General features: G+C 38.3%; 1 protein-coding gene and 1 long non-coding RNA gene across 2 annotated transcripts; one reads left to right on the top strand and one right to left on the bottom strand.

Moving 5' to 3' along the window:
* Positions 1-1,732: 1,732 nt before the first annotated feature.
* LOC123649303 lies at positions 1,733-7,675 on the bottom strand. Its single transcript, XR_006738958.1, has 3 exons — positions 7,484-7,675; positions 6,416-6,520; positions 1,733-2,209 (listed from the first exon to the last, which is right to left on the bottom strand). It is a non-coding gene; the product is annotated as an uncharacterized LOC123649303 (long non-coding RNA).
* A 511-nt stretch (positions 7,676-8,186) lies between these two features.
* Positions 8,187-27,091, top strand: FBXL3 (F-box and leucine rich repeat protein 3). Its single transcript, XM_045566741.1, has 5 exons — positions 8,187-8,554; positions 13,005-13,353; positions 15,268-15,390; positions 18,053-18,224; positions 24,538-27,091. The coding sequence occupies exons 2-5, from the start codon at positions 13,006-13,008 to the stop codon at positions 25,179-25,181; spliced, it is 1,287 nt and encodes a 428-aa protein (XP_045422697.1). The 5' UTR covers positions 8,187-8,554; position 13,005; the 3' UTR covers positions 25,182-27,091.
* The last annotated feature ends 186 nt before the right edge of the window (positions 27,092-27,277 follow it).

Consider the following 27,277-nt stretch of genomic DNA (forward strand, 5'->3'; position numbering starts at 1 on the left):
AGGGCCTGGCCATTTCCACGGAAGCAAGCACTCCTTTATGGGCAATCTTTGCACCAGAACTCAGGCTGCCCATGACCTCCTCAGAGCTGCACTGCAGTCAGAGGCTTTCCTGCCCAGTCTTTCTCCATCTTCTTTCCTAGATGGCAAATGCATCCCAGTCCAACAGCTTTCCCAGCCCACTGCTGCTCCCTCACCTCTTCATGTTTCATAGGCATTACCCTCAACAGATTTTCTGTACTTCTAACTTGATCTTGGCATCTGCTTCCTAGAGTACCTGACACAGGAGAATAACGCATTGTGAATGCATTGTTTATCATCACATCATTTCCCAGATGTCTTACCGTGGCTTAGGAAAAAAACAGCTAGACTATAAAAAAGATATATAGTGGAGGAAGTTACAGTGGAGAGTAATTATGAAAGAAAATAAAAGCCAAGGTTAAAGATCAAGTGTGTCCAGTAAGTAACTTTACAATCTTATATAGTTGCTAAAGAATAGGCCAGCAACTTCACAGTAAGTTTCTTAGCTAACCAAGCAAGGCAAGAAACATGTTCAGTTACAACTTAGACAATGTTCATTTCCTCAAACAAAAAAAAAATTTCAGGTAGAGTCTTGAAGGATAGATAAGATTTGACAAGAAAAAGTGGGTGAGAGCATTCCAGGGAGAGAATATGGTAAGAACTGAGGCACTGATGTGTTCCTTGGAAGCATTAAGTAAGCCGTTTTGCTTCATTAATTCATGTAATAAATATTTGAGCACCTGGTCTAGAGCCACATTTGACAGTACACTCGTTCCCAGTTGCTTAGTAACCATGACTTCCACACAGAAGGCACCTGATGTATGAACTGTATGAGTTAGTAAGGCCACGCAGCGGGCCATGCCAGGCGGCAGGGATGAGACATTCACAGAACACAAATACAGAAACATGTATTAATGAATAATACAATGTTATTATGAACCATGATCAAGGTTTGAGTCATCAGAGAAAACATTCATTAAGGGCTTAACAGTGGCCCAATACTATGCTAATGCATGGGTGTGGCAGGCAGAATAAGGGACCCCCAAATCTGTCCACATCTTAATCTCCAGGATGTATGAAGATGTTGTCTTACATGGCGAGAGGGTCTTTGCAGATGTGATTAAGGGAACAGACCTGGAGGTGGGGAGACTGTACTGGATTAAGCCACTGGATCCAGTGTAAACACAAGGGTCCTCAGATGGGAAAGAGGCAAGAGGGTCACGAGTCAGAAAAGGAGACGTGACCCCAGAAGCAGAGGCCAAAACTAGAGATTTGAAGACGCTACACCGTTAGCTTTGAGGATGGAGGAAGGGGCCAGACAAAGAACGCAGGCAGCCTCAAGGAGCGGGAAGCGGCCGGGAAGCACAGCTTCTCCCCGAGAGCATTCAGAAGGAATGCAGCTCTGCTGACACCTTGATCTTAGCTCATTTCGGAATTCTCATCTTCAAAACTGTATAATAATAAATTTGGGTTGTTTTAAGCCCCCAAGTCTGTGGTAATTAGTTACAGCCGCAATAGGAAAGGAATCAGCGGGCTTTGCGTGCATTATCCCATTATCATCTTCCACAAACCTGCGCAGGACTGGTATCCTTTTAGAGAGGAGGCAACCGAGTCTCACAGAGAAAAAGAATGGAAAATGCCTCAATTTTTATATTGATTACACATGGAGAGGATAATATTTTGGATATACTGGGTTAAATAAATTATTAAAATTTCATTTCGCCTGTTCCTTTTTATTTTTTTTCAATGTGGCTTCTAGAAAATTTGAAATTACATATGTGGCTTGCGTATACCGGTAATGAACAGTGCTGGCCTGGAATCTCATTCTCAACAGTTTGGTTTCATCATCTGTCGTTGGATGTTTGTGAGCAAGAGCCCCGCCCCACGTGTGCTTTAGGAAGGTGACGCAGGAAGCAGGTCGGAAGGCAGCTTGAAAGACACCATTCCGGAAAAGACCAGGGATGCTATGCGTGTGGTCTGGGGAGGGGTTGATGAAGGCTTTCATCGGCATCATGAAACACACTTCTTTCCTTTGAGGAGTTTACGATCTAATTATAGATAGGATTAGCACACAAAGAGGTGGCTTACAATGAAAATGGTTTAGTTGCCTGGTGCAGTGGTCCTGAGGCAGGAGGCTCCCTTGAGCCCAGGAGTCCAAGACCAGCCTGGGCAACACAGTGAGACCCTGGCTCTAAAAAAGAAAAAAAAAAAAAGGTTTAGTTAAGCTGACTTGCCAGAGCACATACTGTATGATTCCATTTACACAAAGTTCTAACAACAGGCAAGTCTATGGCAGTAGAATTCGGAATGGTGGTTACCTTTGAGAGGGCACTGACCGGGAGGCCACGTGGCGGAGCAGTGGGATGCCGGGAGGTTTTAAATCTTGATCAGGGTGGGGGTTACACAGGCACATACAGGGTAGAAATTCATTACACTGTGCACTTAAGATCTGTGTACTTTATCATTTATAAATTACACTTCAGTAAAAAGAAAAAAAAAAGTCATAGAAGATGAGTTGAATAAAGAACAGGTTACACATAAGCTTAAGTTCCAGGCCTAAGAATTTGCCTTCAACCTTGCAAAGAGGGAAACACTGAATGCTTTTGAGCAAGGGGACAACTGCAATCAGTGCTTTATGAAGATGAGCTGGAAAGCACTGACCAGCCTTCCACGTCCATTCACGTACATCAGTCACCACCCTCTCTCAATTACTGAAGAGGGAACAAATGACTCGGTGTCTGGCCATGAATAAGGTAGTATCAATAGAAAGCTTTGATTTAATGGAGCACAGCATGTAGTACCAGAATGCCGAGTTCCTGGAAAGAGAAGAAATATGTCCCCAGAACCTAGAAAGGGGGCTTGGCAGGAGACTCACTGGTCTGACACCACAGTTGAGAGACCTCATGCAGAGGTCCAGAAGAGAAGGGGTCCTGTAATTCTCAAGTTCACTAATGGAAAAATGGGTCCAATATTGGTGTACCACTGCACACAGCATGAATGAAAAGGTGATGTGGATATTTTAATGCAAAGAAGTACAATCTCACCATTATATCCAAGACATGATAGGAAAGAACCAAGAACTAAAATGCAGCAATTAGAAAGCATATTTTGTCTCAAAGAGTCATTTATCAGAGAAGCAGAAGGGGCAGCATGGAACATAATGCTGCAAATATGCATGGGATTTCATTCCTAAACGTTCTCATGGAGGATGTGAACAAAAAGCAAGAACATCTGATGGAATTGCAGAAGAAGGTATTATTGGGGTCAGTTAAAGAGCTCTGTGAAAGTGTCCACCTGGAAAGAATAGCTGCAGTTGAAGCTGAAGATGTCCATGCCTTTTAGTAAGTAAAGTGTGTGCACACAGACATCCTATACCTGGGCGCAACCTGGGGCCTGATGGCAAGGAACCAAATATCTGCTGCTGTGGAATTATACAGGGGACTGTTGAAAAACAGGCAGCTAAAGAGGGCTTTGCTCTCCTGGATTCAATTTTAACCAACATGGATGGAACTGATTGGCAAAGTGGACATGATAGGAGCTGAGGTCCCTTAAACCTACATCTTGTATAGGCAAAATGCAACATGTTTAGAAGTAGCATGGCTTAACATCATTTAAAAGCGAAGTAAAGGCCATGAGCAAAAATAACAAAGAAATATATTTTGGCTACACCTGCAAAAGAATATTCCAATAAATCCCTGTGTTTGGCAGCAGAACAAACATCCTTGGCAATTAGTGAACACAACACTGGGGCTATTCAAATAGAGACTGGGCTGATGGACATCTGTCAGGGACACTGTGTTATGATGGCAGAATAATCATAGGGAGCATGAGGGCAATCTGGAATCTAACAGAATCTTTTTCCATCTGCAAGGCTAAAAAGAGAACCATTTGCAGCTAGTGTGATGCCTCTTGTAATGCATGCCAGGCCCAGAAAAAAGTCAAGAGTGTTTCAGTGCTTGCCTGGGTCCTTGCTTTTCAAGGGACTAAGCCAAAGTCCTGGTGAGAAGAGGACAATTCCACATATTGTGTTAGTGCCCCTTTGGTAAGGCGTTTCTGCTGCTTAGGCCAACAAGAGAAAACATCACAGCTCTTGCTGCTGAGAAGGCAACAGAGTGAGACTCTGTCTCAAAAAAACACCAAACAAACAAACAAAAAAAAGATTCTTCCCTCCCTTCCCTCCTCTGTGACATCTAACTACCCACTTATTCCTCATGACAGTTTTTTTCAGTCACAGTACGGCTTAAGTCTAGGCAGATAGGGATGTTCAACCTATATTTCTTTTAGAATTTTTACATTTATTTTCATAGAGAAAAATGGGGCTATAGTTTTCTTTCCTTTTCCATATTTGGTTTGGGAATCACAATTATACTACTTTCAAAAAATGACCTGGGGTGCTTTATGTCTTCATCTTTTTTCTCAATTTGGATAAGAAAGTATTCACTCTTAGAAGTCTGACAGGGCTCACCTGTAATTCCATGAGGGCCTACAGGTATTTGGGAGGAAAGGGCTTTGATAACAAATGGCATTCTTAGCTTTCCTTTCATTATTCATTTCTAACATTTGCATTGTGGTTCACAAATGCAGTCTGTATGATGCTAAACCTTTGGAATTTACTTTAAGTTTCCTTTGTGGCCTAATATATGATCCATTTTTTAAAAGTGTTTTGTTTCTCTACAATGACTGTTTCTGCAGCATAAAATTCTATCTATCTAAGAGATTAAAGTTATTAATTGTATTGTTTAGATCTACAATGACTACTTATATTTTGCCTGCGTGGTCTTTCAGTTTCTGAAAGGGATGTTTGAAAATCTTCAGTTGTTGATCTACCTTTTTCTTCCTGCAGTTCCATCAGTTGTTGCTTTATGCATTTTGTGCATTGTGAGGCACATATATACTTATGATGATGCTATCTTCTTGCTCTGTTATTCCTTTTATCAGTAGTTACTTTTATTAATGCATCTTTTCCCTTATAATATTATTATTTGGATTGAGTTCCATTTCATCAGAAATTAAAATTATTATTGCAGCTTTCTGTTGGTTCACTTCTATTTACCATATAGTTATATATATTTTAAATCATGCATGTATGTAACATTTATTAAAAATGGTTAAAATTAGATATATAAAAAATTATAAATGGAATTTTTAATAACTGATATAAATTTTAGAGAGTCAAAGAGGAAAACATCGAGTCAAAAGATAATATGTAATATATGGCTGGGCACAAGGCTCACACCTATAATCTGAACAATTTAGGAGGCCGAGGTAGGAGGATTGCTTGAGGCCAGGAGTTCAAGACCAAGCCTGGGCAACATAGTGAAACCCTGTCTCTACCAAAAAAAAAAAAAAAAATCAGCTAGGCATGGTGTTGCATGACTGTAGTCCTAGCTACCCTGGAGCCTGAAGCACGAAGATCACTTGAGCCCAGGGGTTGGAGGTTACAGTGAGCTATGCCACTGCACTCCAGTGATTGAGTGAGACCCTGTCTCTAATAAAGAAATAAATATGTAATATAGCAAAGGGAGAAAAAGCGAAAAAAATATGAAAGGGCAGTAAGAGACATTGAGAGTATATTGATGGGAGTATTAGGTCCTTAAAACCAAAATAGAAGGATTGGTGGGAAAGGACTGTCTGAAGAGATGGTGACTTGGGTTTTAATGCTCTGTAGGGACAGAAAATGAGTTTTCAAGAGAAGCTGTAATTGAGATGCCTGCATAAAGCAGAAATTTTGAAGAGCTTTATCCTCTTCAAGGAATGGCTGGTACAGGGCACAGAAAACGAACAGTAAACTAATATGTCTTAGCTTGGGCTCTAGGTTTTAAAAAATCTTTTTGAGATCTCATAACCATAGGCTTGTTCTTACTCACTCAGACACGGATTTGGATTTATATTCTTATTACAACCCAAGAGCCAGATGTCAAAAAATTATTATAAAAAGTTCCAAGCTTATAATACCCTATAGCACTTAGCAGAAACAAACATAAAACATCTCTGGACTGCCACACCCTTAACTAGGTTGTACAAAATTTCTACTGCTAAAGTTTCAGACTATGAACTCACAATCCAAAAATCATAAAATACAGGAGGAACAACCCACCATGAGCAAACATTGACACATATCAGAATTAGACCTCCAGTTAGTAATCATATGATTTAAATGATTAAAGAAAAATAGAAAGAATTCAAAACAAGAGAAAAGAACATCAAGAAAGACCAGGAAGATGAGGAAAAGAACCAAATAAAACTTTTAGAAATACAAAACATAGGCAAACATTGTCTTAACAGAGACTAAACAGAGTTAGAGAAAGAATCAGTGACTTGGAAGAACAATCTGAGGAAATTACAAAGACAATAATAAAGAGATAAAAATATAAAATTAAGAGACACAAAGGCAAACCTCCCAAGGCTGAAAAATTCCAAGTAATTTATGTAGACATTCCTCTCTTCAAATAGATGATGCATAACTCCCATCTCTTCAATGTTGGCTGTGCATAGTGACTTCCTTCCAAAGAGAACAGTATGGAAAGAAAGGGAAAAAAGTAACTTTACAGTGAAGCAATTTGACCTCAGTCTCTAATTAATGTTGACATCAACAGGGATAAGTCACGTTGATATGATATGATGAGAATGGTACTTTGTACCTTTGTGGTCTTCCTCCCAAGTACCCATAGCCCATGTCTAACTATGAGAAAAATATGAGACAAACTCCAGTTGAAGGGCATTCTACAAAATACTGGAATAGTACTCCTAAAAACTGTAAAGTTCATAAAAAAAACATGTAATGCCAAGATGGTATGTAAGGAACTTCTGCAACATAACATAATCCATCCTGTTCATTGGTGTACCAAGGTAGGGATGGGTATGGGAGTGGTCTACCCCTAGCAGAGGGGGTACAGTTTCTATGGAGAATTTAAAAACAATAATAAAGCTGACTAATTGTTGGTCCAATTTTTATTATCACATGCACTGGTAATTCCAAACAGGGTCAGTAATAAAACATTTCGCCCTGCTAGATCAATCTGTTCAACAGCCACCCTCTCCCCTAACTCCCATGCCACTGATCTTGATGACACAATACATTTAAAAATAAGCACAAGTTTTTCTTTTCTTTAAAAAAAAAACAAACAAAAAAACCCCTAAAAAACACTGGCGTTTCTCCACATTGAATCTTAATGCAATTTTACATATGGCTTCCTAGCTCAATTTCTTGGGGAAAAGGAAGAAGGGAGAGGCCCCTGGGCATCACTGCCTTCCAGTCTCTTATGCAAGGGTCAGAGACTTCAGACATCTTTAGATGGAAAATTACTTTCTCTCTTTTTTTTTGAGGGGTAGGGAGGAATGGTGCGTGATTCAAGTTAGATTTTGCACCTAAGGACGTTTCTAACCTTAAGAAAGCCCAGTATCCAAAAATCCGAACTTTTAAAACAAGTCAACCAGGTAGCAGTCACCCACAAAGTGGCCTTACCTTACGAGAGGCTTCAGCAGAGGTTCTCTGTTAAATAGCCGTCTACTTTACACTTGCCCCATTGTGTTTCAGAAGGCTACTTACAAATTTCAGGGATTCCGCTTCATAAAGCAAAGGTGATTTTTAAGAAGTACTAACTCTGATGATAAAAATTATTTTATTAATGGAAAAACTGGAAAATCCAAATAATTTTTTCAAAAAACCATCTGTAAGCTCAGTGTTAACACTGTCACCATCCTGATGTATTTCCTTGGAGTTTTTCAAACACCACATACGTGCACACCTGCGTGGCCCCCCGTAGAGCCCACCCTGAGCCCTGGGTCGCGAGGCGCCGGGGCGGCCGTCCGAGGGCCGCGCCTCCGAGGTGTGTCGCCGGCGGCAGCCGCTGCTTAGCGTCCTGCCCCTGGAACGGGCGGCCCAGTTACAGCACTCTCCGGAGACACGCCCTCCTTCCTTTTTTCTGCTCCACCTCCCTAAACTTTCCAGTTTCAACTGCAGAGAGTCTCTTCGGCAACTAGCTAGCTCCAGCCCTCCCACATTCCGCTCCAAAACAAAAAAATCCCCTCAACGCAGGCGTCACGCCTCGGGCAGGAAGGCGGAGGACTGCCCTTCTGGAACCGGGAGGCGGGGCCGGCCGCCGCGCGCGCTCCCGCCTGGGCGCGGCCCCGCCCCGCCCCTCTCGGGCGGAGACGCGCCCAGGAAAGCGCGCGCCCGCGAGCCCTGGGCGCCATTTTGGACTCGGTTCGTGGGCCGAGGCGCAGGGACGTTGGTGGTGGCCGCGGCTCGCGGAGGAAGTCTCTCGCTGCGACCGGGGTCCCGGTACCAGAACGCGGACGGCGCGGGACTCGGAAGGAAGGCTTCTTCTTGGGCAGCCAGAGCCGCAAAGGTGGAGCCGCGTTGGCGCCCGCCGCGGGACCAGCGCCTCGGATGCGGGCGGAGCGCGGGGGGACGCGGCGGCGGGAGCGCGGAGCGGGGGCCCCGGGGGGCCTGCTGTGAGAGCCGCGGGACCGGCCGCCGCCGCCGTCCTCGGAGCACCGGGCGGTGTGTGGAGGAAGCCGCCCCCGGCAGCAGGTAACGGCGGAGGGGCAGGGCCGCGCCCCGCTGCCACGTCGGGGCCGGGGTCGGAGGTCCGCCGAGCGCTTGCGGGTGGGCCGGGGGCGCGGGGTGGCGGGAGCGCGCAGGCCGGGGGGCGCGGGCGCGCGCGGGCCGGGCCTCGGGAGCGCCGGGCGCGGCGGGGGGCGCGGCAGCAGACCTTGGGGCCTGCCTGGGGGCGTTTCCCCGCAGTGCCTGCTTTAAAACATGTCAACAAGGCGTGGTGCGAGTGGCGCGGCTCTCGCCCGCCTTTGTTACCCTTGGCCCGGGTGGCGACAGGCACCGTGGGGCCCGCGAGGCTCTCCCGGCGTCAGCAGCGCCGGTGCTGGGAGCCTGAGAAGTGAGAGGCGCCAAGATGTCAAAGCACACTGGCGGGGCGGGCGCGTTGGTTAAGTTAGGGAAAGCCAATCCGTGGAGGTGGCGCGGGGAGGAGGGGACACCCCCGCCGCGTAGCCAGGTGGGAAACTTGGTCAACTTGTGATGAACAGCTTTCCGCCCACTTCAGCGGGAGCAGCCTGTTGCGGGCAGCGATCGGGAAGCAGCCCAGCAAAATAGGTCTGCGTCTCCAAGCTAAGAACGCGGTGAGAGAGATGGTCATTATTCTGGTGTTGCCAGTACTGTCCAGTCGAGTGGTCCAGATCTTTTAGACACTTAACTTGAAAAAAAAGTGTTAGTTTCTGCTATCCTTGAAATATTTATTAAAGTGCCGCTTCAGTTATCTATGTGTGACCGCTGGACTAATTTTCATCCCCATGCTCTCCCTACCATTCAGTTCTGAGAGTTGACGTTTTTCTATTGTTTTATTGTATTTCAGCCAAAGAATGCATATTAATTTTGATACTAGTCAAAGCAAAACATAAAGGAAATGTGATGCCAAAGCGTTTTAGAGCTAAATACAAATGGGCTTTTAAAATCAACTGCACGCCCAGTGTACATAGAAGTGCCTGATACAATGAGGGTCACGCAGCTAAGTGTTCTCTTCCTCTCTTCATCTGACTGTTCCTTTCAGTTTATGGAAATGTTTAGTTAGCTCCCTAACTCCCTGTGCTGCTCAGCTAGTCTGTAGTCTTTCCTCATTAGTTTGCTTTTTGGCACTTTGTAGTAATATCAGTTCCTCACCAAAAAGCTCTAGGGGCTCAAGTTGCATTATTTGGGGCCTGGAATTGTAGGAAATTAAACTACCAGAGCCCGGAAGAGGCCTGGTTTTGGTATTCTAGAGTCTCCTTGGCGTTATTGTGTAGCTTGGTTCTCCGCACTCCTTTTGTTCAAATGTAAGAGGTGTTTTCACTTAGATTAAAAGTAGGAAATATAAAGTACATTGATGCAAATTATTTACAGACTGGTGGGTGCTCTGAATTGTTTAACTTATTTACAGCAGAGCTTCATGTGTAAATAGATTTAGTAAAATACTTTTGGAAGCACTGTAAATTTTTGCATGTGTAAATGATACCAACTTGGAAAAGTTGACTTTTTAAATTTTTATTAGGTGCTCACTCACTTCTGTTTTATATTTGTGCATTAATGAGGTTAGAACAGAGGCCATCTTTATTGGAATTTGGCCCTACATATTTTCTATTGCTTAATGTACTATAATTAAGACATTACAGTTATAGTAGATATGACAATTTAGAGACTTGTTCGGCTACTCATAAACTAGTAAGTGCTTAAAATATACTTTGGTGATCAGATAGTCTTTTTATATCTAAGGCAAGAGATAACTGTACCTTAGTTTTGCATACTTCTTAAAATATTTGTCGACTTCTTTCTCCCAAAAGTACTGAAATATGCTTTATTTAAAGTAGGGCTGTAATATACAAAAGAAAATTTCTATTGTTATGACCAGCAAGATAGTAACAAATATTATGGGAATAAGGCTACCATGTTATTTTTGTATATCCATACACGCTAAAGTAAAATGAGTCATTCCATCTTTAAGTTGAATAGTTCTGGTTTTAGAAGACTTTTCTTCAGAAGCAGGCAATCAGCATTCTATAGTAAGGTGTAGAAATTATGAAGGCTGCCTCATTCTTTTTTAAATCTCTGTATCTCAAAATTCTGAGTAGTTTTAGGTAGTCAGAAGAGAAACTATAAGCCCTGGGTGGCAAACACTTTGTTCTTTGACCCAAATTTTATATACCAACATTAAAGTAAGCCTTCAGGATAAGTTAAAGCAGAAAAATGGGTCATAATGACAATGTTATCTTAACCTCTAGTGGGTCATTATTATTAGGAGAGTGTTTTTTATATTAAAAATTACACTGTAGAGTATACTACCTTTTCTTTAAACACATTTAAGAAAACTCTTTTTAAATTCACACATAAGTTGCAGTCTTCCCTAAAACTACCCTCTTGCTATCACATCTGTCATTCTGTTTTCTCCCATTCTGTCCCCCTGCTCAATAAGATAAACATCATTTGCTTCACTTTATTCACATAGTTGGAAGTAGGAGCCATGATGAATAGGCAGTTTATTGCACATGTGCTAAGACCTCGTGGACTGACTTTGATGGCATGAAGTCCAATGGCCGCTGCCATTCTCTTTCTACTCTCCAGCCCCCAGTCCTCTTTTATAAGTTTTGCTACCTGCTGGATGGAGAAAGTCTGCAGAAACATACTTGGTTTATAGGCATGCATATGCACATCCATCATCCACACAGGAACCAGAAATTCCTATGTGCTGATATGCCAGAGGAGAATTGGAGCCACACGCCATCCTTTTGAAAGGCTGTGACCCCAAGTTTAGGTGCAAACCAGTATCCTGCCAGAACTGTTTTCTAGGAACAAAAGAAAAGCATTGCAGGCTCTAAATAAGAGTACTAGTGAGTGTCTGCAGTTACCCCATTTAGTTTAGGGCCGGCTATACTTCTCTTCCAACTAGCAAATCAAAGCAAGACTCTTTGTTTTTGAGATAGAGTCTTACTCTGTCTCCTGGGCTAGAGTGCAGTGGTGTCATCATAGCTCTCTGCAACCTCAAACTTCTGGGCTCAAGCGGTCCTCCTGCCTCAGCCTCCCAAGTAGCTGGGAGTACAGGCATGCTCCACAGTGCCAGGCTAATTTTTTATATTTTTGGTAGAGATGGGATCTCGCTCTTGCTTAGGCTGGTCTTGAACGCCTGGCCTCAAGTGATCTGCCTCGGCCTCCCAGAGTGCTAGGATTACAGGTGTGAGCCACTGTGCCTGTCCAAAACGAGGCTTTTTTTTTAAAAAAAATCTGATTAGAATGTAATGCATTGACATTAAAAGAAATGTGTAAAAAAAAAATCACCTGTAATCCCACCAGCCACTGTTGGTTACTGTAATAATTTGGTGAATCTACTTCCAGTGTGTGTTTCTCAAACACAAGACTGCGTGCTCACGCTTGCTTGCTCTCTCACACACACTTCATTTTAAAACAAAAATAGGATTATTCTTTGCCTTCTGGTTGGTAACCTCTGTCTTTACTGTGTCTGGCACTTTAATGTCTTTAGTACTGGACTGCTTTCTTTTACTGGAGTTCCAACAATCATCTCTCTTTTCAAAAGCCTTTATATACTGTTTTATTCCTCACGAAAACCCTATGTCTTATTATTCCCATTTTGCAAACTGAAGCACAGGAAATGCAAGTAATTTGCTCAAAGCCATGTAGCCAGTGAGAGGTAGAGCCAGGATTCAAACCCAAGGAGCCTGGTTCTAGAGCCCATTCTCTTTAACCATACTATTTTGCCGTAAAAAGACTTACCTTTCAAAGAATCAAATGGAATGAAGGTATTAAGAATGCATAGAATAAACACATAGGTATAAGTCAGAAACACAACTTGGGGAAAATATTACACCAGTAAGTGATGTGTTTTAAGAAGAAACAACATTCCAGACCAAACAATGCATAGTAGGGGTGGATTTACTTATTTTAAGCAGAGGTTGGAAATGTCTGGCAGTAACACATATTGCAGACTATTCAGTGTGGAAGATCTGTTGGCTACTTAATTCACATCCTTTCTGGAAGTTCTTGGGACTCTGGATGGCCTTGAATTCAAGAACTCAAATATAGCACATATCTTTAGATGACTTTTAAGAAGCCTTTAGAAAGTATCACTATAGTTTCCCTTTTATATTCATTTTAGTTAGTTGAACACAACTTCTGAAATAGAAATTCTTGGTTTAATTTCAAAGTCACAGTAAACTTCCCCCCAAGTAGTACACCATAAATGTAAATGTTTAAAAACACCTGCCAAAAATGTGTAGCATTTGTAAAATCATAGTTGGTCTTTATCACCATTTTTCATTATAGTTTGTTTTGATATTCTTCTCCTTCAATTACTTATCCAGTTCTTCCTATTGTTTGTATATATAAATACATATTCACATCCTAGTGATAGAAGTATGAATTTTGAATTTATTTCTATTCAAAAGTTAAGTAGAATGAAAAAAAAATGATGCATTTTTCTGAATAGGATGAAACGAGGAGGAAGAGATAGTGACCGTAATTCATCAGAAGAAGGTACTGCAGAGAAATCCAAGAAACTGAGGACTACAAATGAGCATTCTCAGACTTGTGATTGGGGTAATCTCCTTCAGGACATTATTCTCCAAATATTTAAGTATTTGCCTCTTCTTGACCGGGCTCATGCTTCACAAGTTTGCCGCAACTGGAACCAGGTATTTCACATGCCTGACTTGTGGAGATGTTTTGAATTTGAACTGAATCAACCAGCTACATCTTATTTGAAAGCTACACATCCAGAGCTGATCAAACAGATTATTAAAAGACATTCAAATCATCTACAATATGTCAGCTTCAAGGTAATATTTTAAATGCTTCTTTTAAAAACTAAGTCATTGTTAGTGGCTTTTGTGTCCTAAGCCAGTATGTCTTCTTATGTCTTTAAAATATTTGTCTATTTAGGGAAAGTGCTTAAAAATTTAGAATTATTGCATGCCTTACAAGCTGTCACAAAATATTGTGATAATTGATGGAGCTAAATTACTCCATTATATTATAATTATTAATTGTTAAAAGAGCAAAAGCAGCCACTAAATAAACGTAGCTCATTGATCAAAGCTGTAGTTACATTGAATTATTGTGAACAAGTCTGAGGAAAAGAAATATATGATAAATAAAAATTGGGGAGATTATAACTGAGTAGAACTTAATTACTATTTCTGTCTAACGGGGACTGAGTATTGTTTATTGATGGCTTTTAGATATGAGACCTTCGAGTAAAAAGGAGGAATAGAAACTTTACATAAAAGGTTTTATTTAGAGAGAAATAGAAAAGGGTACATGAAAGAATGCTAAAGAGAACTGTTTGTTTCTTTTCTGTGCTAGAGGGAAGGTATCGGACATCATGCAGTGATGAGATAAGTGAAATGGGGTCTATCATCTGATAGGTCTTAAAAATCAATTCCATCTAGTAGGTTGGCCAGTCATCTTTATTTCTCTTTTACAGCCCTCTGACACAGTTCAGGTGTATACAACTTGTATAACCTTCACAAAACCATCCATGCTATATAAGTTTAGCATTTTTATTAGAGATTGCTTATTTTCCTGAGGAAATAATTTACAAAAAGAGCCACATCACAGAATTCTTCTGGGTTCTCCTGATAATGTTTTAAGTCATCACTGACTATGGGCCAAAGAGGTTTGTAGTCAGAATTATTAGTGTAGAACAATGGTTCTCAAACTCTGTGTGCATCACAATCACCTGGAGGACTTGTAAAGCTAAAGATTGCTGAGTCTCAGATTCAGATCATCTGGGTTGGGCCTGAGACTTTGCATGTCTAACAAGTTCCTAGGTAATGTTGATGCTGCTGGTCATGGGACCACATATAAACAGCTCTGAAACTGTAATATAAATTCATACATTAGTTTTACAACCAGCATTTAACATTTTTGGTATAAAATAATGTACATGAATTTGAAAGTTAAACTAATGATGTTTCTGTTAACTATTCTAAGATGCTTTTTAGCCCAGGGAGCAAACTAACTTTTTGATAGAAGGGCTCCTTCTTGAATCGTTGTGGAGTTTGGCCATATTACCCTTCCCCCAGGAAATGTCTATGTAGAAGAATATACAGCTTATTTGGCTCAGATTTTCATGCCTGACTGGTTGGAATCTCTCATTTTACTTTGCATTCATCTTTCTATTACTAACATTAATGATGAATCCTAGGTTGTGATTCACCTGAACATTCTGAGTGAATGTGTACCGTAGGAACTATACCGGGTGTCCCAAAAAGTTGCCATACATAGGGAAAATGGGAAATTGTAGCTAAATGTACCTTTATTTACAAAATATTCATTACAAAATTTTACAAAATTTTTCCTTTGTGTAGAGATTTTTGGAACACCCTGTGTTTACATTACATCTTTTCATCCACTACCAAATATATAATTATTTTTCAAAGACTATAAATTGATTTACTCTATTAGTTTATACAGTCATTTTGGAATAAATCAATGCAAAAGCCAAGTTCTTTCAACATTAAGTATGTATTTTATTATAATGAAAGCTGTCTTGACAATTGCCCTTATAATTTTTCAGAGAGACTCAGAAAAGGCTGAAGTTGTAGATGAGGGTGAATGATTGAAACAATAACTATTCTTTAAGTTATAATGAAATATACTAATAACTATGTTTCTTGCTTTTATGAAATTAGGATATGCACCGAGACATGTAAATATGTGCATGGGTAAATGGTGTTTTCTTTTCCAAGGTGGACAGCAGCAAAGAATCAGCTGAAGCAGCTTGTGATATATTATCACAACTTGTGAACTGCTCTTTAAAAACACTTGGACTTATTTCAACTGCCCGACCAAGCTTTATGGATTTACCAAAGGTATCTGCTGGTTTTGTTTTATTATCTGTTACTGAGAAATCCAGGGAAAGCCTACTCTTTTTTGTATTGACAGTGAGAGTGTAAGAAAAGTAGTATATATACATAATGGAAAACGGTCACCATTTAGAATGCTTAAGAGATAGTATTTTTTTGAAGGCTTTTCTATTTTCTTTTTTTTCTTTTCTTTTGTTGAGATGGTCTTACTCTTTCACCCAGGCTGGAGTGCAGTGGCACAATCATAGCTCACTGCAGCCTTGAACTTCTGGGCTCAAGTGATCCTCCTGCCTCAGCCTCCCGAGTAGCTGGTACTACAGAAGCATGCCACCATGCCCAGCTGATTTTTAAAATTTTTTGCAGAAACAAAGTCTCACTGTGTTGCCCAGGCTAATCTCGAATTTCTGGCCTCAAGTGATCCTTCCGCCTTGGCATCCTGAGTCTCTGCGATTGTAGGCATGAGCCACCATGCCTGGCCAGCTTTTCTTTTTTTTAGTCACCTTGTACTTCTTCATTGGTAAAGTTAAAGGGTATATGAATTTACAGAGGATTCTATAGGAAGTGCTAAAAGAAAGTAGGTAAGTAAAACTTAAAAACAAGGCATATTAGAAAAAGGACACACGATAGATGCTCCTTTTTGGGCTTTCAGAACAGAGTGGTGAAGTTAGAATCAAAAGTAGAGACTGCCAGTATTGAGAACAGGTATAGCTTACTTATAAAATCTTCTGGCAAGTGTTCTGTGAAGATTTATTCTTGAGCAAAGTTAGTACAGTTTAGATTAACTTACAGATTTTATTTCAAGACTACAATTTTTTTTGGTGAAGAATTAACTTTATATTCATGCATATGTTCTAACATGATCCTATGCATAATTAGTCTTCTTTTCAAATAAAAAAATAAGGATGCAGTTTTAGAAAGGCAACTGATAAAGGCCCCTGAGGATGTTAGCTAATGTTCAGTAGGTTAATATTCAGTAATACTGGAAACTAAACTACAGACACCCTTCTAACACACTGACTGCCACACTAGAAAAAAAAATTTTTTGTTTGGGGTCACAGTGTTTCATCTGCAAGCAGTCCAGGAGATTCTGATTAAGATGGTTCAAGGACTTTGCTCTAAGAAACAGTTACACAGAATAGTATCATCTTCAAGCTTCATGTGGGAATGAAATGTTCTCAATTGCATTTTCAACGTACCTACCATAGTTAAAACAAATATACCTATCACACATATGCTATATATAAGATATACCACATTAAAAGATATGTTGAACATAATTTAATTTCCTTTTTGTCTTATTACTCAGGGGTATTGCTGTGCATACTAATTAGGAAATACTGATGCAGCTAAGACTGCTTTCCTTATTAAATGGGTCTAGGATGCTCATATTGTTCTCCTTTTTTTGTTTTATTTTTATGGCTTTTGTAGGAGATTGAAATAGGGTGTTGCTATATTTTGGAAATCCTGAGAGAACCGAAGAGAACATAGAAGAAATCTGACTAGAGCTAAATTGGAGAAATGGAGAAGGATGTCAGTGATGCAGTCTTGAGCATACTAGTGAAGAAATGTGATTGTACAAAATGTAATTGAGTTTCATATGAAAATACTAGGCAGAAGATGTTATCATTTAAGTAGTTAAATAGTTCATCAAAATTTAAGTAGTTAGCCAGTTATTTAATCACAGTAGGGAAAAGTAAATAAGGGAATGTGACCAAGAAGGTAATGTTTCATTACACTTTCTTGGCTATGAGCCTGCCCTCATCCTTTTTCACTGCTTTAGAGAATTTATAAAGCTAAGTAGAGAGTGAAGTTGGTTATATAGAGGAATGTGTTAAAGCATGTATTGGCCTTTGTTTTTTACTTCCCTGGATTCTTTACCCATTGGTTATAAAGCTGCTTAACTGTGATTAAGAGTTGCGTACCTTGAGCATGCTTTAATTCCTGTTTCTCTATAGTGGTTCCTTTAGGTAAGATTCTGTGTCCAGCAGATGCTTATATGTATATGATACATTGAATGATACTCATTGGTACATTTATCAACAAAATACATTAAAATAAAGTAGAAAATTGAAAATACTGTAAATAATGTAACATTTGGGAGTTTTACATTTGGAATCATATTTAAATATGATTTTGATTGTTTTAGAATCAAATTTTTTATGAGCTCCCATGTTCCCAGTGAGCCTTTCATAGCTTTTGAATTGATTGTGATATTAATTTTTAATGATTGTGTTTACAGTTATTACTATTTTAATGGTCATAACTATCGAACAGAAAAAAATGCGGTTTGTTGTTCCAGAACACTAGAATAGGATTTCCAGATGTGGTGAAATGAAGTATCTGAGAGGTAATTCTCACCCTGGGTTCCAGAATTTCTCTTTTTACTTGGCAATGGTAGCTGTGATTTAGGGCCACTTATCCTGAGGTTTGCAATGGTTTGAAATCAATTTTTCTTCCACAGGTAAAAAGGCTGTCCTCAAAGATGGCAGATAGTCATCTCTTTTTAGCATATTTCTCAACAACAGAATGAAGGAGTGCTACCCCTGAAACAGTTATAAAATATATTATTAGAGTTCATATGAGGCATATCTAGTATTGTATGGAAACCCTTCAATTCTCATTTCTAAAAATTGAAACTGGTTTTTTTTTTTTCCTTTTTGCTTTTCAGTCTCATTTTATCTCTGCACTGACAGTTGTATTTGTAAACTCTAAATCCCTGTCCTCGCTTAAGATAGATGATACTCCAGTAGATGATCCATCCCTCAAAGTACTAGTGGCCAACAACAGTGATACACTTAAGTTACTGAAAATGAGCAGCTGTCCTCACGTCTCTCCAGCAGGTATTTTGTGTTTTTTTGCCAGACACATTTTAGTAAAATGTATTGATTTGTTCATCAAATTAAGAAAAATTATGATCATTAACCTTGAAGGCAGGTTAGTTAATATGACTATTTCATCTCTTTCACATAAAAATATTTTTAATGTAATACAAGAGCATAGTAGTGTTAACTAGCCTTTACGGTGCCTTTCAGCTTATTTTCTAATCTTATTTGGTAATTTGTGTACAACGTGTGCTAGAAAATGAATAAATTAGGAAAAAAAAAAGAGGAAGGGACAATTGTGATGTCTGTCTGAGGTGCCCAGTCAGATAAAATAGAATTTTCTCTAATTGTAGTTGAGCTAACAGGGTAGGTTTTGAGTTAGAGCAGTTACATAATTGTTTTGCTTCTCACTATGTAGAGGGAGAAGAGTTGTGCTTAAATGATTGCCTTATATTTTGCAAGATAATGCTGTTCCTAAGATTGAATTTTGGAGCTGAGAGCCCATCAAATTGGGGATAGCATGATAAAAACTCTTTGTCTTCTCATGTATAGAATTTTCTGAGCATTACTACATTATTCATTTGAGATTATTTAAATTCCAGACAGTTTGTATTGAAAAGTAATTATAAACCCAAGTTTCTTGATAGTTTCTGCTGCTTCATTCCTGACTCCTGCCACTATTGACATCTTTGCCAATCCTTTAGGTGTGTTACTTAGGAACCCTGTTCTTTAAGGCTACAGCCCCCAACCCCCGGGCCATGGCCTATTAGGAAATGGACTGTGCATCACTACACCCGAGCTCTGCACCACCAACCCCCACCCCCCAGGCCATGGAAAAATTGGCTTCCATGAAACTGGTCCCTGGTGGGAAAAAGATTGGGGACTGCTGCTTTAAGGGACAATGTTAAATCTTTGATCTCTTTACAAAACACTTCTTACCTTCTTGCCATAACTAAAACCTGGCCTTCCCCCAAAGAAACTATTCCCTCTTGGATGGAGATTGCTTGTTTAGTCTCCCAAGTCTCCCACAAGGAGGGTCTTAGTGACAGGAATGGCCGAGTCTACTGTTGTGCTTTCCTAGCCTTCTCTGCCATTTACAGATTATCACTGAAGGTATTATAAAATAGAAGTTAAGAATACGTTTTGGCAGTTAACTTCCTATGTGACCCTGATCACATTTTACTATCTACCGTATCAGTCTGTTATGAGAGTAAGGTCCATGCCTCCTGGCTGCATAGTGTACGAGGTCCTTTGTATTTTGACCTCCACCTATCTATTTAATCTTGTTTTGCTTCTTACTCATTGCTAGCTTTCACTTGAGCCCTATGGAACTATAATTTTTACCTTTGTGTGTGGTCAGTGCACTGTACCCCGTGGAATACTTTCTAAATTTTTTTTTACTTCTCCGTCTAACTCCATCCCAAGCTTCAGAATTCAGCTCAGGTGTTACCTGTTTTGATCCCCCTCCTCCTTTCTGGTTTTGATCCTCTACTTACATGTTTCTGTAGCACTCTAAACCTAATTGATAGCATTTACCACACACTATGAGAGCTTTTGGGTCTTTGGTTTCTCTGTGAAACTGTGAGCTTATTATTCTCTTTATCCTGGCATGTCCCATCTTCATTTATTTTTATCAAATATACACCTCAGTTCTGATAGTATACTATAAGCTTGCTTGGTCCCACCTAATGACTTTTGGACTAGTTGTGCAGGAAAGGAAGAGAAAGAACATTTTTAATATTTTTTAATTGAAGAGTATAATCACAGAAGATTTTAGTTGAAAATTTAACACATTTACATATTTTCTATATATATTTTGCATATTTGGACAGTTTCTTTCTCTAATTTGAAATGATGGGCAATTTTCTATTCTACTTTGTTCACCAAACATTTTATCAAACTTTTTCCATTTCGTATAGTTGTTATAATTGTCCATAACTGGACCTCTAGGCACCATTTGACACTAGTGACTGTTGCTTTTTGATAGCACACTCCTGATTTTCCTCCTTCCTCTCTGATTGTTCCCAACTCTGTTTCCTTTGCTGGTTTCTTTTTTCATTCTTTAAATTTTGGTGTTTCACTGTATTCTGTACTGGCTACATTTTTTGTTGTACTCTGTAAATTCTGGGCAGTGTCATCATCTTCTATGGCTTCACTTATGTTCTTTATGCTGTTACCTCCTAATTCTGGTGTCTCTGGAACTCCAGGGCTATGTGTTGAACTGCCAACAGCCCAGTGCTGTAGAATATTTCACTAGTACTTCAGACTAAAGAACTTTCCTTCTCCCTTTCTAAATCTCCTGCTCTTCTCTCTTTATTGTCTCGTGAATGGTACCTCCATTTAGTTATCAGGGACCTGATAGATATCCTTGATTCCTTCTACCCATTCTTTCTACATCCCTTCAGTCACTGAGGTCTGGCCACTCCTCCAAAATATGCCTTGAATCTCTACCTTTCTCCATCTCTGCCCTGACTACTCTGGTCCAGGCCACCATAATCTTTGTGCAGTACCCTCTTAACTGATTTCCTGATTTGCAGCCTCACTCTTCAGTAATCTAATTTCCATGTTACAGCCAGAGTAATCGTTCTGAAATATAAATTTATGTTTCTCCACTTTCCTTTAAAACTTCTTACTGTGCTTTAGAGAACAATCAAACTTCTTTCTTAACTTACAAGGTCCAACATGATCTGGCCCTTATCTATTGGGCATCTTTTTTTATTCTCTTACTTGCATATTGTGTTTTGAGCTCCTTCAGTTTTTGGAATGCTTGTGTTTTCTTCCATGTCTGGGTATTCATATAGGACATACTATTCTCTTTCCTTTTCCAGTCTCCTTTTGTCTTACTTAGATCTTCCTAATTTTTTAGGTCTCACTGCATTCTGGTAAATCTTCTCTGATTCCCTTGTTTAATAATTTGCTGTCTCCTATTATGATAAGGATGTCTTCTTCCTGTTGTAGTTTTACTGTCCTAGCATCAGTGCTTGACATATTAGACAGTCATTATTAGCTTGAACTAATGAACATTTAGTTACTTAGTATTCTACCTTATTAATAAAACAACATTTGCATTATAGTTCTTTCAAGGTTGGATGTCTAACTTGTTTCCACTTTTTTGCTGTGACTAAAAAAAATTAATGATTTTCACTGATAGCAATTTGCTGCTATTAATTTCTTCATTAAGACAAATTCTTAAGTCAAAGGGTCTGAATCTTTTTTATACTTCTTGCCATGTTGTTTTCCCCAAATGAGTTGCATAAATTTATGATACCACCAGTAATACACCAGTTTTGTAACAGCTGTATTTAAATATAATTCATATACCATACAATTCTCATTTTACGTGTACAATTTATTGACTTTTAGTATATTGACAGAGTAGTGCATTCATTACCACAATCAATTTTGGATCATTTTCATTATCCCAAAAAGTAACCACATACCCCTTAGATGTTGCCCACTAAAATCCCCATCCCAACCAGTCCTAGGCAACAACTAATCTGTTTTCTGTCTCTTTAGATTTGCCTATCCTGGACTTTTCATAAAAATGGAATCATGTCATATATGGTCTTTTGTGTCCGGCTTCTTTCATTTAGCATTTTCAGGGTTCATCCATGTTGTATCATGTATCAGAACTTCATTTGTTTTTATCTCCAAATAATATTCCATTGTTTGTATATACCATTTATTTATCAGTTGATGAATTGTTTCCACCTTTTGACTTATGAGTAATTCTGCTGTGAACATTCATATACAAGTTTTTGTGGACATAAGGTTTAATTTCTCTTGGGTAAGTACTTAGTAGTAGAATTGCTGGATCATGTAGTGACTCCATTTGCCCATTCCAAAGCAGCTGCACCATTTTACATTCCTACTAGCAGTGTATGAGAGTTCTGACTTCCATATCCTCACTAACAGTTGTTATTTGTCTTTTTTATTATAGCCATCCTAGTAATGGGTGTGAACTAGTATCTCATTGTGGTTTGATTTACATTGTTTTTGATGACTAATGATGTTGAATATCTTTTCATGTGCCCATTGGCTATTTGTATATCTTCTCTGGAGAAATGTCTATTCAGATCCTTTGCCTATTTTTAATCAGGTTATGTGTCTTTTTTATTGAATTATAATAGTTCACTAGTTTTATTTTACCTTTGTATTTAAATACTTCTAACTACTTATGAGTTTTCCATTGCTGCATAACTAACTACAAATGTAGCAGCTTATACCAACACCTGTTTATTAGCTCCACAGTTCTTTAGGTTAGAGCTGTAGGTATGGCTCAACTGGCTTCTCTGCTTAGGGTCTTAAAAGGCTGAAGTCAAAGTGTCAGGCAGGGAGGGCTTTTATCTGGAGACTCCAGAGAAGAATCCACTTTCAACACTCATTCAGTTTGTTGGCTGAATTCATTTTTTTGTGGCTGTAGGACTGACATCCCATTTCCTTACTGGCTGTCAGCAAGAGGCTGCTTGGAGCTCTCTCTCTGCTCTTAGAGGCTACCCATATTCTTTCTTTTTTGGCTCCCTCTATTTTTTGGCCCCCTCCATCTTAAAGCCAGCAATAACTTATTAAGTCCTATTTGCACTTTGAATCTCTTTGACTTCCTCTTCTGCGAGCAGCCAGAGAAAACTCTGCTTCTAAAGGGGTCATGTGATTAAATTAGGACCACCCAGAGATAATCTCTTTATTTTATGTGGCCAGCTATGCCATATAACATAATCATGGGTAAGATACCTTATCACATTCACAGATGCCAGGCATTAGGTCATGGAATCTTGAGGGCCATTTTTAGATTTATGCCTGTCACAACTGCTTTAGTAGTTATTAAATGGTATCTCAAAGTTTCTTTTATTTGCATCTTTAATTATGTTTCCCATGTTTTTGCTTTCTTTTTATTTAACATATCAAGCTTTTTGAGATTGCAAAGAACAGGGATGTGCTTAGGTTACCCTGAGTGATCAGGGTGTGTTTAAAAGTACATACATATTTTGTGGAGAACAGAAACTTTGTCGTGTCTGAATAGTGAAGCACAGATGTCCATTACTCCTTCTTCTGGTGACTCATTCTGGTGGTTCCGTTTATCTCTTCTCTGATTATATTGCCTTTCTTCTCCCCTGCTAGAAAGCTTTGGCTTACTGATGGCCTTTGTCTTTTCACTTCTTAAGCAGTGGTTAAGTGCATGAACTTAAGAGTCACTTAGCCTGTGTTTGTATTCCAGCTTTGCTGTCTTTAGGTGGCTGCCTCTACTTCAACATAGAAATAATATCTGGTTTTCCAGATTTTTTTGAGTTTTTGTGAGATAACATATCCAGTACCTGTCATATCATACTTATACAGTAAACAGTAGATGAAAATATGATGTATGTTTTGCTCCTATCCCTGTTTCTAAACATGAGAAAAATGGATTGAGTGAGTTATTTATCAGGTAGTATAGGGTGCCTCTTTGGGGCAGAATTCTTAGAGAAGGCTACTTCGGAGATCAAATACTGACCTTTGGCAAAGTCATCTGTTAATAGGATGATAGTTTTAGTCAGTTATGAAGCATGGTGCCACAAGTATAGGGAACTATTTAAGGAACTGCTTTCTGGGTGTGTTAAAGCTTCAAAAGTCATAGTGTGTATTTCCACTAATGTGAATTGGGTGGTTATCTTTGATTCATTTATCTAGTGGTAGATATCTTGGTATTTTTTTCTTAGAATTTGATATGTTTATTATATACCATTAGCAGTTAGACACTGATTATTTGATGGAAATCTTTATTTTGTAAATGTTATATTTAGTTAACATAAATCATGGTTTTATATGGTTACATCTTACCCTATTTCTATTAGGATTAGGTTTTGAATTTCAGAAAATGTCCTTTGGCTTTTTTTGTAGTGATCATGTAATTTTTCTTGCTTAACCTGTAAATTTAATGTTGGTAATAATTCTTATGAAAATTATGGCACTGTGCATTACTGGGATAAACCTTATTTAGTCATGGTATATTTCTAAAATGACAGAGTTAGTTAATAATTTATTATTTTGTGAGTTGATAAGTGAGCTTCATTTCTTTTTGAGGTATTGGATTTAGAATTGGTTTTATTTTCTTATAGAAAAAGTTAATAATTTAAAATGTGACTTTCCTTTTACTAATTCAACTATATAAGTACATTTTAAATTGTATAGTTTTGTGGTAAGGCAAATATGGCAAAATTTTGTGCAACATGTACTTTTTTTTAACTTAGACTTTCATAAAACAGCATGTGCAACATACATGTGATTGAATTTTTGAGCAGATGAATTTGTACAAAATCTTGTAAATAATTAGTTTTTTTTCTTTCTTTCTTTCAAGGTATCCTTTGTGTGGCTGATCAGTGTCATGGCTTACGAGAACTAGCCCTGAACTACCACTTACTAAGCGATGAATTGCTACTTGCTTTGTCTTCTGAAAAACATGTTCGATTAGAACATTTGCGCATTGACATAGTCAGTGAGAATCCTGGACAGACACACTTCCATACTATTCAGAAGAGCAGCTGGGATGCTTTCATCAGACATTCACCCAAAGTGAACTTAGTGATGTATTTTTTTTTATATGAAGAGGAATTTGACCCATTTTTTCGTTATGAAATACCTGCCACGCATCTTTACTTTGGGAGATCAGTGAGCAAAGATGTGCTTGGCCGTGTGGGAATGACTTGCCCTAGACTAGTTGAATTAGTAGTGTGTGCTAATGGATTGCGGCCACTTGATGAAGAGTTGATTCGCATTGCAGAGCGATGCAAAAATTTGTCAGCTATTGGACTAGGGGAATGTGAAGTCTCATGTAGTGCCTTTGTTGAGTTTGTGAAGATGTGCGGTGGCCGCCTGTCTCAGTTATCCATTATGGAAGAAGTATTAATTCCTGACCAAAAGTATAGTTTGGAACAGATTCATTGGGAAGTGTCCAAGCATCTTGGTAGGGTGTGGTTTCCAGACATGATGCCCACTTGGTAAAGACTGCATGATATAGGGCATGATGAATAGCACCTTAACTTCAAGCAAATGTATTATAATAAAAATTTATTTGCTGTAGTTCTTATATAATTCTATTTTGTGGCACAGAAATTTGATATCTTCAGTGAGTATATAAGGGTCGTTTATTGGAAGACCCATCCATGAATCATTTTTGGTCAGAAAACTCCATTTGTTTCTTTAGCCTAATAGCAATCAAATCTCTGAAAAATTTTTTAAAAATGTGGTTCAGATGTGAAAATAATAACCAATTGTAAAGATTAGTTTATAGTCTGAAGGAAACAAAACCTCTATATTATAATACGCAAGAAATGAATACTAATAGGTTTTCTGAGATGTTCTCTATGCATTTTTTAAAATGTAAACTTGACATTTTAGGGTCTTTAGTTATACATACACCTGTTATAAGGTGTTTAATATAGCTCAGGAAAGTGAGCTTTTTGTAAGAAAAATGTAGGGTATATCATATCTAATGAAAAAGATTAAATGAATGTTCTCAAATGTTACATAGTTTAAAGAAAAAGAGGTATATATAAGTAACTGGAAGACTGATAAACACAGAAAACTGATAAATGTCACACAGTGGTTATTATAGAAGGATAATACACGGAGCCAAGATCAAATTAAAAGACAATAAATGGAATAGAAAGGAGGCAGTGTTTAGCTTTGTATAAATGTCTAGGTTTGCTCTGTAATCTGCTAAACCATATTCTTTTTTTGTGATATATTACTATGTATGTGGCACTTGAGGCATTGTGTGTAAAGCAAGGAATGCTTTAACAGTTCTCCTTGGTTTTGTTTGTCTTTGTTTAAACTAGTTTTGAAGTATTAGACAATAATCAAAATGAAAAGCTTATGTATTTAAAAAAGCCAAATTGAAATAATTAAACATAGAGGTCTAAAATGTTTATAAATCGTTTCCATGAAAGAATATTAGTCTCCAGTAAATCTTAGTGATGGCTCATTTTTCCATTTTGGAATTACATATTTATGTAAGTAGAATTTTAAGAAACCATAAAAGGAGCCACCAGTGTACAGTTCAGCATAAACAGTAAATTTAAAAGAGGATATATTTAAGTTCATAATCAATTTTGAGTAAATACTGCTTAGTAAACTGGAAAATTATAATAGGAAAATGTCTATAGTTTTGTGATTGTTAATTTGGTTTAACTGATATTTAAGTTAGGTAGCATTTTATATTACTTTCATATGAATAAAGGTAATCCATACATTGTAGAGTCTGTAAAAATGTTAAGTTTGGGGCTACATTTAGTTATATAAACTTTGATTCTGGCCACTAGTGCTAGTAGATATTATCCTCCTAAGGGAAATTAGAAGTGATTTACCCCCAGTGGAATACATTAATGCTTGAAATGGCTCTCTTCAGTAGTATGACTTTTAAAAAGTATCTCAGTAGTTATGGAAGCTAACAGTCTTACAGATCTAATCTATTTTTAAAATACACCCTCCTAAGAATAAAGTAAAAAATGATTTTGTACATAATTTGTTTTTCAAAAGTGATGGTGGTGTTCTACCCTGCAACCACATATTAATGAGAAGAAAAAAGGCTGATCCAGACTTGAAAATTAAAAGCAATTATTGTAATATTTCCCCTTTCTAAATAGTAAAAAGCTTTGATTGTACGAGAAATACCTGTGGCTAATGGATGGAGTTTTTTTCTTGAACAACTTTGGAAAATGGATTTGACAGTACATAAGTTCTACTAACCAAAGCTTTATTTGGAAATTTACTTTTTGTACAAATTGAATTATATAATGCTTGAAATACTTTAAGTCACTTTATAAGCAAAATGTATATCACTTAATTTGTTTATACTGTAAAGTATATGTTAAATGCTTTTATCAATTTGAGAATAAAAAGTTACTAATGCTGTGGTATGTTATACTTTCTTAAACTACCCAAACATATATACTTGACTTTCAAACTAGTTAAACTTAAAAATTTATGGATTTAGTTTCAAACCCATATTTGATGGATAGAATACTTAAACAATGTTTATGGTAGGCTGGCTTTTTTGAAGACACAAGGTTAGGCACATGGAATCTGTTCTTGAAATA

This window comes from Lemur catta, chromosome 13 (assembly GCF_020740605.2).
Source record: "Lemur catta isolate mLemCat1 chromosome 13, mLemCat1.pri, whole genome shotgun sequence".
In the NCBI taxonomy this organism is placed as follows: Eukaryota; Metazoa; Chordata; class Mammalia; order Primates; family Lemuridae; genus Lemur; species Lemur catta.